Source organism: Sinocyclocheilus anshuiensis, unplaced genomic scaffold, assembly GCF_001515605.1.
Source record: "Sinocyclocheilus anshuiensis isolate Anshui unplaced genomic scaffold, SAMN03320099.WGS_v1.1 scaffold2035, whole genome shotgun sequence".
Classification (NCBI taxonomy): Eukaryota; Metazoa; Chordata; class Actinopteri; order Cypriniformes; family Cyprinidae; genus Sinocyclocheilus; species Sinocyclocheilus anshuiensis.
The window spans coordinates 43,657-55,507 of NW_015549684.1; the positions used below are offsets into that span (position 1 = coordinate 43,657).

General features: G+C 37.2%; 2 protein-coding genes across 2 annotated transcripts; both read right to left on the minus strand.

The window, feature by feature from the left end:
* Window positions 1–760: 760 nt before the first annotated feature.
* On the minus strand, window positions 761–3,615 carry LOC107660449 (uncharacterized). The gene is made up of 5 exons (XM_016449753.1): window positions 3,530–3,615; window positions 3,117–3,424; window positions 2,665–3,021; window positions 972–1,052; window positions 761–883 (listed from the first exon to the last, which is right to left on the minus strand). The coding sequence occupies exons 1-5, from the start codon at window positions 3,613–3,615 to the stop codon at window positions 828–830; spliced, it is 888 nt and encodes a 295-aa protein (XP_016305239.1). The 3' UTR covers window positions 761–827.
* Window positions 3,616–5,366: 1,751 nt separating this feature from the next.
* LOC107660447 (zinc finger protein 501-like) lies at window positions 5,367–10,446 on the minus strand (the record flags this gene model as incomplete). Its single annotated transcript, XM_016449751.1, has 5 exons — window positions 10,439–10,446; window positions 9,849–9,904; window positions 9,019–9,620; window positions 5,638–5,889; window positions 5,367–5,471 (listed from the first exon to the last, which is right to left on the minus strand). Coding segments are annotated over exons 1-5 (1,023 nt in total), but the record flags the coding sequence as incomplete, so codon positions are not given.
* Between the last annotated feature and the right edge of the window lie 1,405 nt (window positions 10,447–11,851).

Sequence of the window (11,851 nt, forward strand, 5' to 3'; positions counted from 1 at the left end):
TCTTTTAGCCATTATTTTGCCTTCATATAGATGAAAGAGGTTCAGATGACAAAAAGTTTGGGAATGTCTGCATTACATGTAAATAATGAGTTTAAAAGACAAAAGCCTTTCAATAACACATAATAATACATGGTTAAATAACCTACTGATTGATAATTCAAATAAAAATGTGTTAATCAGTAGTTGATGCAATGCTGAAACACTTTTTGAACCTGAAATGATTTTTGTTAATCCAGTGGTCAAATGCTGTTTATCACCTGACTGATTTATCTCTGTGTGAATATCCACAAAACTGGAAGACTTTCTGAATGTATATATTTCAAAGATGAAAAAGAGAAATTAGAGAGAATCAATCATGAATAATTTATTGCTATTGTGTGAATAATGTGTAATCATGTAATCTGTAAAAAAGTAACTGTAGTCTGATTACGAGTATTTTAAAATATAACTTACTCTAATTACAAGTGATTTTGGAATCTGATTACGTAATTACATGTTACCAGTTACTACCCAGCTCTGCTTTTGTTGATCTCTATATTTAATATTGCATATTATCTATTCATGTAAGGGGGTCTGAATACTTTCCGTACCCACTGTAACTTACTCTAATTACAAGTACTTGATTTTTGTAATCTGATTACGTAATTACATGTTACCAGTTACTACCCAGCTCTGCTTTTGTTGATCTCTATATTTAATATTGCATATTATCTATTCAGTTTGGAGCACTGGAAAAGATCCTTAAAAATTTTATGCAAATATCCATAATATCATTGACATGAAGATACATCTTGCTGTAATCTGGCCTGTTATTTGTAGAGATTATTTTATTCTAATATTGTATTCATCACCATTTCCTCCAAGTGCTGCAAGTTCTTCTTCCCTGCAAAATAATTCAACACAAAAGCATTTACTGAGCTCTCATGATTGCAGATTGTTACAGACCAATGTGAATCATCTCAAACACTCACCAGCTCTTCTCGCACAGATGATCTGAAGAAGAATCACAATAGGAGCAGCAAACACTGTAAACTCAACAATAATCACAATCACTGCAGGAAAGATGATGGGCAGATGATAGACACAATCAAATCACAATTCTTGACAAAGCACAGAAGATTGACTGTTTCAGCATCAATGAACTTTCGTACCTCTGAAAAGTGATCCAGCAGTCCTGCTGACTTCAGTTTCTGCTGGATCTGTTAGTTCAGTTCAAACATAATGAACATCTTAATACCAAACATCTTTATACTTCAGCTGCACATCACATAAATCATAAATATGTACCGGACCTGTGTGCACTATATCAATAAATGAAAATGTCTCTGTTAAGTAACCTTAGTTCCCTGAATAGGGAATGAGACTGTGTCGCTGGCACTATCGGAAATTGACTGAAGCCCTGATACCATCACACCAATTCATTGACCAGTAGCGCCTCTGAGGAATAAGTCACATATGCCTCATAAGAGTGTGCTTGTGCCATCTCTCCTCAGATTTTCCATTATGAAGGAAACACTAAAAGTAGGAGAAAAGAAAAAGAATGGCCAGCAGTGCAGCATCTCATACCCTATTCAGGGAACCAGGATTACACACATTACCGAGAAATTCCCATTCATAGATAATTTTAACAGATATTAAAAATTTTAATAATATTTCACAATATTACCGTTTTGTCTGTATTTTTATAAATTTAATAACAATTTAATAAATGCAGCCTTGATGAGAATAAGAGACTTTTTAAAAAGACACTAAAAATCTTCCTGATCCCAAATGTTTTATACATATCATTTTGGCGAGGTATCATATTATCACGTTCCCATGAGTTATTATGTCGTGGCCACGACAAAACTAAAGTGAACCGACCATGTCACCTCCCGGGCATTAAAAATCTTCCTGATCCCAAATGTTTTATACATATCATTTTGGCGAGGTATCATATTATCACGTTCCCATGAATTATTATGTCGTGGCCACGACAAAACTAAGTGAACCGAACATGTTGAATGGTTTCAACACTTTTTTATTTTTAGTGTTATTCGAGCACTTTATACAAATTTAAGAAAAACATATGTTGATGTCCCATTGGCATGGGACCATTTGTTCGTCAGCAGAGTCAGAAATTAACTTTCCCATAAGGGGCAACTCTCTCTCGCTCTCTCTCTCTCTCTCTTTTTTTACCTTTTGTTTGTCATCTTTAATGTTAAATTCATATCTGTCGTAAAATAATCATATGCATCTCGTGGCGTATATTCCAATCTTTTTTCGTTTTTTGGAAGAAAGAAAAAAAAACGTAAAAGGAGACGTTTTCTAATTTTTCTACTTTCAATATTAAATAAAAAAACTAATGATCGAATGATACACTGGTTTTTTACCCTGATTCTAGGTGATTTTACTTTGGAATCTTCAGAAAACCTTAACTTGATTTTTCTCAGAAGTTACTTTGCTAACTTCATCGACTTCAAACGGCTGTAGCTCAGTAATTTTGCGTCCGATTCCAACAAATCTTACATCATTTTGAAGGTCTTTTAATCGTGAATGAGAAAATAAAAATAACTTGTTTTTGAAAATTTGCTCATTGTGACATTTTGTAAGCACAGGTCACAAATTTTAACCAGTTAACACACAAGACTCTAGTATCATTATATTAGGACATCTAACAGAGACTCTTCCATAACTGATCATGAGTTTGTTTTCTGACCTGAACTCTTGACAGTGTCTGAGTGACTGAGGCCTTGACCTGATTTCTGTGAGTAACTTCACATCTCCATTCTCTGTTGTGATCTTCATTCAGGAGTGTTGTAGTCAGAGTGCTGAGACAGTGATCTGATGAGGATAATATCTGATATCTGGAGTCTGATCTTGTCAGTTTAACACCAGCCTGATTCACCCAGAACAGATGAATTCTCTCAGAATGGATCCAATCATCACAAGAGACTCCTGCATATGAATATGAATACAACTGACAGGAGAGAGTCACAGAGCGGCCTGCACTGATCTCAGTCTGTGAGGATGATGAAGAGACTGAAACACAAAATAACACACAAATCACACACTTTACAATCATCATGAGAGATTAAATGAAGATTTTTAAATTGACCACATTATCATAAAATTACCCTGAAGAACATGCAGAGAAACACGAGCATCAGTTCCTAGTTGTTTGTCATTCACAAATGGTCTGCAGGTGTAAAATCCACAATCTTCTTTTGTGATGTTCTTGATGTTCAGAGAGCAGTCAGACCCCAGACTCAGTCTCTCATGACTCTCTGCGTCTTTATTCTTTATCCCTGAATAAATCAGTTCAACAGTCGTTGAATCTTTATTATAGATCCATGTAGTTGATGTGCAGTCAGGAAGAGCATTATTACAGGACAGACGGACATTTTCACCAGAACTGATGAACACATGAGCATCATCCACTCCACTGGAACATGAAACACAAGAACATATGAGTGATCATTTATATATATGTTATATATTAATAAATGAAAAATAAAAAACAGCATAAAAAAAACAGAAGATTCAGAACTTACAGAAAACAGATATTTCTTTACCTGTGAGAAGTGAAGAGACAAAGATCAGTCCCAGCAGACACAAATGACACTTATCAGCCATTTTCTCTTTCTGTCAGTCTTCCTCTTTATTAAATGCTCACAACTCTTTCTTTAAATACTCTTAGCTCTTCCTGTGGTCATTTACTTCCTCCGAACTACAGACTGAGTGTTGCGTTACATTGTGTTCAGAGTGAATGTGTGTTGATCCAGTTTTCACACTGAAGAACAAGTTTCACACAATCTATAGGTTATTCTTTACATTACTGTTAGTTAGCAGTTTCCTGCATGCCGTTAAATAAATGTGAAATCATGAAATTATTAATGATAAAATTGGTTTGAGACTGAAAAGTTTTCCACTATCCACGACTCACTTAGAATATTAATTCATAAACAGTTTTTAAAGTATTTTGAAAAGTATTTTGAAATTAACATAAATTCCAGCTTGGTCAAACAAAAAGTCTTCACACACACTACATGAGCGTCTCTAAAATGTTTCTACTCATTAATTATAAATTATAATATGCTTTTCTCTCTCTCTCTCTCCATGGGCGTAGCTTGTGGGGGGGCCAGGGGGGCCTGGCTCCCCCATAGCGATTTAAGAATTTTACTAAATATTTATTTATAACGTTTTTTCTATGAAGTAAAAATGCATATAATGCAGTTAATAATACATGTAAAAGTGAATACGTAAAAGTTAATACATTTTAAATTGTTATTGTAAGTAAATTAATAAATCAAAACAAACTTAAAGTCTCCCTTAAATTATAAAATGATGTTCTGCGTTTTTAACAACATACACGAACTGCAGAGAAATCTGGAGACAACAAAAAACTCCGATGAAGATATTAATGCCGTGCTTAATGATTCCGGACCCGGACAATCAGATAAAGGTGATCCACAGGACACAGCCAGTTTAGCCGCACACTAATTTTATGCCAACTATTTACATCCAAATGTTATTTAATTTTCACAGAACACAACCTTTAAATAGATTTTAGAATATAAACTGTTTATGGTCTATTCAATAATCTGACCAAATCCACCGGTTCGGTTTGGCCCCCCCAAACTCAAACATCAAGCTACGCCTATGTCTCTCTCTCTCTCTCTCCAGCCCTGAGAAAACAGATCAGATCCAGAGTCTGTTATTAACACCATAAACACCAAACAGCAGCACATTTTCCCTTTAGCCGGTGGATTTCGCAGTGGCTCGAGTCACTCTCTGATGGCTGATAATTCACAGTTAGCTGGATTTGTGTGCTGTGACACAGACTGAACTGTTTAAAGTGCTTCAGAGATGCTTTAAAAGGCAGCTACTTTGACTTGTCATAAAATGCTATATTTTTTTGGAATACCTTGTCGTTATGAAAGTCGGTAGGTGTCATCAGCATCATTCCCTGAACATACTCAAAATATGTCAGGGCAAAATAAAGAAATTCACGCTTTCCTGTCTTCAGTTGTTCTTCCTCTGTGAGGATCTTAGGGATTGTAGAAGATTTTTATTAATCAGAATTAGGGCTGTGCGATTTGGGGGAAAATATCTAATTGCGATTTTTTTATTTTTGACAGATATTGCGATTGGCACACACACGGCACACACTCTCCCACTGAAACACATTATAGCATTTATGATGTTTCTGCTGGGAAATGACTGTCATTTTTTATATATTTTTTACTTAAACACTTTGCTGAAGTAAAAGTATTTTCACACTCAAAGCACACGTACTCTCTCACACCAGTATGTATTTTCTGATGTTCTTTCAAAGTTAAAAAACGTGAAAAACTTTTTCCACACAAATAACATGAATGTGGCTTCCCCTTTGTATGAACTCTCAGGTGTTTCTTCAGGTCTGAAGCCCTCAAAAATGTTTTGCCGCACTGATCACAAGTGTACAGTTTCTCTCCAGTGTGGATGTTCATGTGTCTCTTAAGTTGTGATGATTGTGTGAAACTCTTCCCGCACTGATCACAAGTGTATAGTTTCTCTCTGCTGTGGATCCTCTCATGTGTTTTCAGGATTCCTGACTGAGTGAATCTCGTCACAATGTGAACACTTGTACGGTTTCTCTCCAGTGTGGATATTGATGTGTTTCTTAAGGCTTGATAATTGTGTGAAACTCTTCCCGCACTGATCACATGTGAACGGTTTCTCTCCAGTGTGGATCCTCTCGTGCATTTTCAGGTGTGCTGATCGACTGAATATCTTGTCACAGTGTGAACACTTGTATAGATTTTCTCCAGTGTGGATTTTCATGTGATCCTTAAGGCTTGATGATTGAATGAAGCTCTTTCCGCACTGATCACATGTGTATGGTTTCTCTCCAGTATGAACTCTCATGTGAACATCAAGATGATATTTGCTTGACAAACTCTTTCCACACTGAGTGCAGGTGAAACATTTCTTGGCTCTTCTTTTCTTTAAATCCTTCTGTTTGGTTTGAGAGCAACTCAAAGGTTTTTCTCCAGGTTTCTCCTCAACTTCACTCAGTTCTTCATTCTCCTTGGTTTCTTTAATCAACTCTAAATTAAAAGTAAAAGTAAAGTTTCAGTAACTCTCAGTAACCCTGGTGAACCCAGATGTAACAGTGTAAAAGTAGACAATTGCTATACCACATTTTGGTCATTTTGATGCATTTTTGTAAATTATACGTCACTGAAACTCGCCATGAATAAGATACATTGATATTCCAATTATTATTATTTTTAAGACATTATAGGCACAAATCCAATGTTTCTATAGGGATAACTATTAAATATGTTTGATCAACTACACAATTATCTAACAATTTTATTTAAAAAGGTACCCTATTACAACAAATCTAAATCTGCTTGAAGCTTTATAACCATCAGCCTCATTAATGTAGAATAAACACCAACCTGTTTGCTCTTCAGAATCTTCGGTGTGTTTCATTCTGCAGGGTTTGTGGCAGGAGCTTCACCGAATATGAATTTCTGTGTGGAAGAAGCAGATTTGCCAAAAATCAACAATACAATATAGCTGCAAGCAGCAATTACACGGCCAAGCACTACAGAAACAAGCATCAGACCAACTGCAGCAATGAGTAATTATAACCATTTTAAGATGATTTTAGTCAAAATGGCAGAAAAATCATAAATATGACAGTAGTAATACTGGCTTATCGCTTTTGACCAATAGGTGGCGCTGTTATCAAATATATGTGGTGTGTTCTGTGTGAGGTGACAATGGCACACATAAAGTTTGGTGTCAACATATCAAAGCTTTGCAGAGATACAGCCTCAAAGTCATTTTGGCATCATGCCTCAACTTTGTAGCGGCGCCATATCCAAAAACATTTTTGTCTATCAACACGAAATACATAACTTTTTGCCAGCACGGTCTGCAGATGATCGGATTTGATTTTTGTGAAAATCGTTCCAACAGTTCAGGAGGAGTTCGAAAAAAAAGGTTTTACATAAATCAAAATGGCGGACAGGAAAAAGCTTACTATGGCATAATTGGTATGTCTGTTGTCGGAATGAGCCAATTAACATTTTGAGACCAGTTTCATTACAATAGGCTAATGCAATCAAAAGTTATAAGCATTTTTGGAAATTTCATAATGGTTAATGAATGGTTTATTACTTTTGACCAATAGGTGGCGCTGTTACCAAATTGATGTGGCCGGGTCAGTGTGAGGTGACAATGGCACATACAAAGTTTGGTGTAAAAATGTCAAAGCTTTGCAGAGATACAGCCTCAGATGCAGTTTGGCATCTTTCCAGCAAATTCGTTGACGCGTTAAACGAAAACTGTTTCGTATATCGACATGAAATCCATAACTTTTTGCCAACTTATTCTGAAGATGATCCGAGTCAAATTTGGTGAAAAGTGGACCAACGGTCTAAGAGTTCGAAAAAGTAGGTTTTCAACATAAATCTAAATGGCGGACAGGAAATTCAGCCAATTATGGCATAATTGGTATTGATGTCATCTCGACATGATCCAAGGAATCTATCAACATCAGTCTCATTACAATAGGCTATTGTAAACAAAAGTTATTAGCATTTTTAGAAATGTCATTATAACTTTTGACCACAAGGTGCCGCTGCCCCCAGACTTTTTGTGTACCATCAGGGCATGGTGACGAAGATGCATACCGTGTTTCTTAACGATATGTCAGTGCGTTTGGCCGATGCCCAAAATGGCTGACATGGGAAAATTGTGTATGGTTCGACTCAGCATGCTCCATCGAATCTAAAGAGACCAGTTTTGTGATTTTTGGTCAAACCATTCAGAAGTTATAAGCAAAAATAGCCATTTTTCATATCTCCTGACCACTAGGTGGCAATTAGCCAAAGCACTATCAGGTAGCCTCAGGTCATGCTTGTTATAACACACACCCAAGTTTGGTCTCAATACGCCAAACCGTTGCGAAGATATAGCCTCACATCCATTTTTGTGTGTTTTTTGTTGAGTTCGTTCGCGTGTTATTCAAAAATGGTTGGACGAATCAACTTGAATTCCATAAGTTTTTGCCAGCATGGTTTGAAGATGATCTGAGCCAATTTTGCTGACAATCAGACAAACAGTCTAGGATGAGCTCTAAAAAGTAGGTAATTTTCCTTCTGTGCCTTACGGTTCAAAAGTTATTAGCATAAACATGAGTGAAACTTTGGACAAGCGGTGGCGCTAGAGAGTTTGAGTTAGAGACTCCAAACTTGCTATGGTTAATGTTGAGACTGTCTTATCAGTGTGCCAAATTTCACAATGGTTCTATGGGCTGCCATAGACTCAAGAGCAGAAGAAGAAACGGAAGAAGAAGAAGAACGCCAGCAGATACAATAGGTGCCTACGCACCTTCGGTGCTTGGCCCCTAATTATGTTATTTTTGTTTTCTTTGCGCACAAACAGTATTCTCTTAGCTTCGCAAAATTGAAGTTGAACCACTGATGTCACATGGATTATTTTATCAATGTCCTTACTACGTTTCTGGACCTGGGAACATTACAGTTGTGTTGCTGTCTATGCAGGGTCAGAGATAGGCTTGCCGCGATAGACGGTGCTGACGGTGATACCGTTGTTAAGCCGCAACACCGGTTACGTCACTTGCCCACAACTCTTTCCACACAAAGAACATGAATGTGGCTTCTCCTTTGTATGAACTCTCAGGTGTTTATTCAGGACTGAAGCTCTCAAAAATGTTTTGTTGCATTGATCACATGCGTACAGCTTCTCTATAATGTGGATGTTCATGTGATCCTTAAGGGTTGATGATTGTGTGAAACTCTTCCCACACTGATCACAAGAGAACGGCTTCTCTCCAGTATGCACTCTCATATGCTCTGTAAGGTTTCCTTTTATTGTGAAGCTCTTCCCGCACTGATCACATGTGTACGGTTTCTCTCCAGTGTGGATCCTCTCGTGTGTTTTCAGGAATCCTGACTGAGTAAATCTCTTGTCACAGTGTGAACATTTGTACCGTTTCTCTCCAGTGTGGATGTTGATGTGTTTCTTAAGGCTTGATGATTGTCTGAAACTCTTCCCGCACTGATCACAAGTGAACGGTTTCTCTCTGCTGTGGATCCTTTCATGTGTTTTCAGGATTCCTGACTGAGTGAATCTCTTGTCACAACGTGAACACTTGTACGGTTTCTCTCCAGTGTGGATATTGATGTGTTTCTTAAGGCTTGATAATTGTGTGAAACTCTTCCCGCACTGATCACATGTGAACGGTTTCTCTCCAGTGTGGATCCTCTCGTGCATTTTCAGGTGTGCTGATCGACTGAATATCTTGTCACAGTGTGAACACTTGTATAGATTTTCTCCAGTGTGGATTTTCATGTGATCCTTAAGGCTTGATGATTGAATGAAGCTCTTTCCGCACTGATCACATGTGTATGGTTTCTCTCCAGTATGAACTCTCATGTGAACATCAAGATGATATTTGCTTGACAAACTCTTTCCACACTGAGTGCAGGTGAAACATTTCTTGGCTCTTCTTTTCTTTAAATCCTTCTGTTTGGTTTGAGAGCAACTCAAAGGTTTTTCTCCAGGTTTCTCCTCAACTTCACTCAGTTCTTCATTCTCCTTGGTTTCTTTAATCAACTCTAAATTAAAAGTAAAAGTAAAGTTTCAGTAACTCTCAGTAACCCTGGTGAACCCAGATGTAACAGTGTAAAAGTAGACAATTGCTATACCACATTTTGGTCATTTTGATGCATTTTTGTAAATTATACGTCACTGAAACTCGCCATGAATAAGATAAAAATAATAATAATTGGAATATCAATGTAAGACATTATAGGCACAGAGAATAAACTTTGTTTATTAAAGACCTGTTTGCTCTTCAGAATCTTCGGTGTGTTTCATTCTGCAGGGTTTGTGGCAGGAGCTTCACCGAATATGAATTTCTGTGTGGAAGAAGCAGATTTGCCAAAAATCAACAATACAATATAGCTGCAAGCAGCAATTACACGGCCAAGCACTACAGAAACAAGCATCAGACCAACTGCAGCAATGAGTAATTATAACCATTTTAAGATGATTTTAGTCAAAATGGCAGAAAAATCATAAATATGACAGTAGTAATACTGGCTTATCGCTTTTGACCAATAGGTGGCGCTGTTATCAAATATATGTGGTGTGTTCTGTGTGAGGTGACAATGGCACACATAAAGTTTGGTGTCAACATATCAAAGCTTTGCAGAGATACAGCCTCAAAGTCATTTTGGCATCATGCCTCAACTTTGTAGCGGCGCCATATCCAAAAACATTTTTGTCTATCGACACGAAATACATAACTTTTTGCCAGCACGGTCTGCAGATGATCTGATTTGATTTTTGTGAAAATCGTTCCAACAGTTCAGGAGGAGTTCGAAAAAAAGGGTTTAACATAAATCAAAATGGCGGACAGGAAAAAGCTTACCATGGCATAATTGGTATGTCTGTTGTCGGAATGAGCCAATTAACATTTTGAGACCAGTTTCATTACAATAGGCGAATGCAATCAAAAGTTATAAGTATTTTTGGAAATTTCATAATGGTTAATGAATGGTTTATTACTTTTGACCAATAGGTGGCGCTGTTACCAAATTGATGTGGCCGGGTCAGTGTGAGGTGACAATGGCACATACAAAGTTTGGTGTAAAAATGTCAAAGCTTTGCAGAGATACAGCCTCAGATGCAGTTTGGCATCTTTCCAGCAAATTCGTTGACGCGTTAAACGAAAACTGTTTCGTATATCGACATGAAATCCATAACTTTTTGCCAACTTATTCTGAAGATGATCCGAGTCAAATTTGGTGAAAAGTGGACCAACGGTCTAAGAGTTCGAAAAAGTAGGTTTTCAACATAAATCTAAATGGCGGACAGGAAATTCAGCCAATTATGGCATAATTGGTATTGATGTCATCTCGACATGATCCAAGAAATCTATCAACATCAGTCTCATTACAATAGGCTATTGTAAACAAAAGTTATTAGCATTTTTATAAATTTCATTATAACTTTTGACCACAAGGTGCCGCTGCCCCCAAACTTTTTTTGTACCATCAGGGCATGGTGATGAAGATGCATACCGTGTTTCTTAACGATATGTCAGTGCGTTTGGCCGATGCCCAAAATGGCTGACATGGGAAAATTGTGTATAATTCGACTCAGCATGCTCCATCGAATCTAAAGAGACCAGTTTTGTGATTTTTGGTCAAACCATTCAGAAGTTATAAGCAAAAATAGCCATTTTTCATATCTCCTGACCACTAGGTGGCAATTAGCCAAAGCAAAGCAAGTGGGAAAACAAACTACACCTTACGTGTTTAATTCAGTTGCATTTTGGAGTTCATTTGACTTGGCATGAGCAAAAGATTCAGAGGAAAAAAATATCCTTCTGTGTCTTACGGTTCAAAAGTTATTAGCATAAACATGAGTGAACATTTGGACAAGTGGTGGCGCTAGAGAGTTTGAATCAGAGACTACAAATTTGCTGTGGATAATGTTGAGACTGTGCTCTATCTGTGTGCCAAATTCCATAACTTTCCCACAAGCGGTTCTATGGCCTGCCATAGACTTCCAGAGCGGCCATCGCACCATCTGTGCTTGGCCCCTAATCAGTTACCATGTTTTTAACTAATTTTCACATTTAAGCATTTATGTATTAGAAGCAGAAGAGACCAGAGCCTTACAAATACCAAGTGTTGTCTCTTTATAAATCATTACATTACTAAATGAAAAGTATAAAAGTAAGTGTAGACACATTATTCCTCTCTCCAACATCTCCACTTCTAAGCTTCTCACAGAAAATGGAGGAACTGGTTTATGCTGGGACCAGACTCTCCCACTC

What these genes read in the sequence shown, in the direction of transcription:
- LOC107660449 (XM_016449753.1), bottom strand. Translation starts at nt 3,615, where the DNA reads ATGGCTGATAAGTGTCATTTGTGTCTGCTGGGACTGATCTTTGTCTCT. An exon ending in TTCTCTGCATGTTCTTCAGG is followed by an intron (nt 3,022 to 3,116) that starts GTAATTTTATGA and finishes TTTGTGTTTCAG; the next exon opens with TCTCTTCATCATCCTCACAG. An exon ending in TCATGATCAGTTATGGAAGA is followed by an intron (nt 1,053 to 2,664) that starts GTCTCTGTTAGA and finishes TCTTTCCTGCAG; the next exon opens with TGATTGTGATTATTGTTGAG.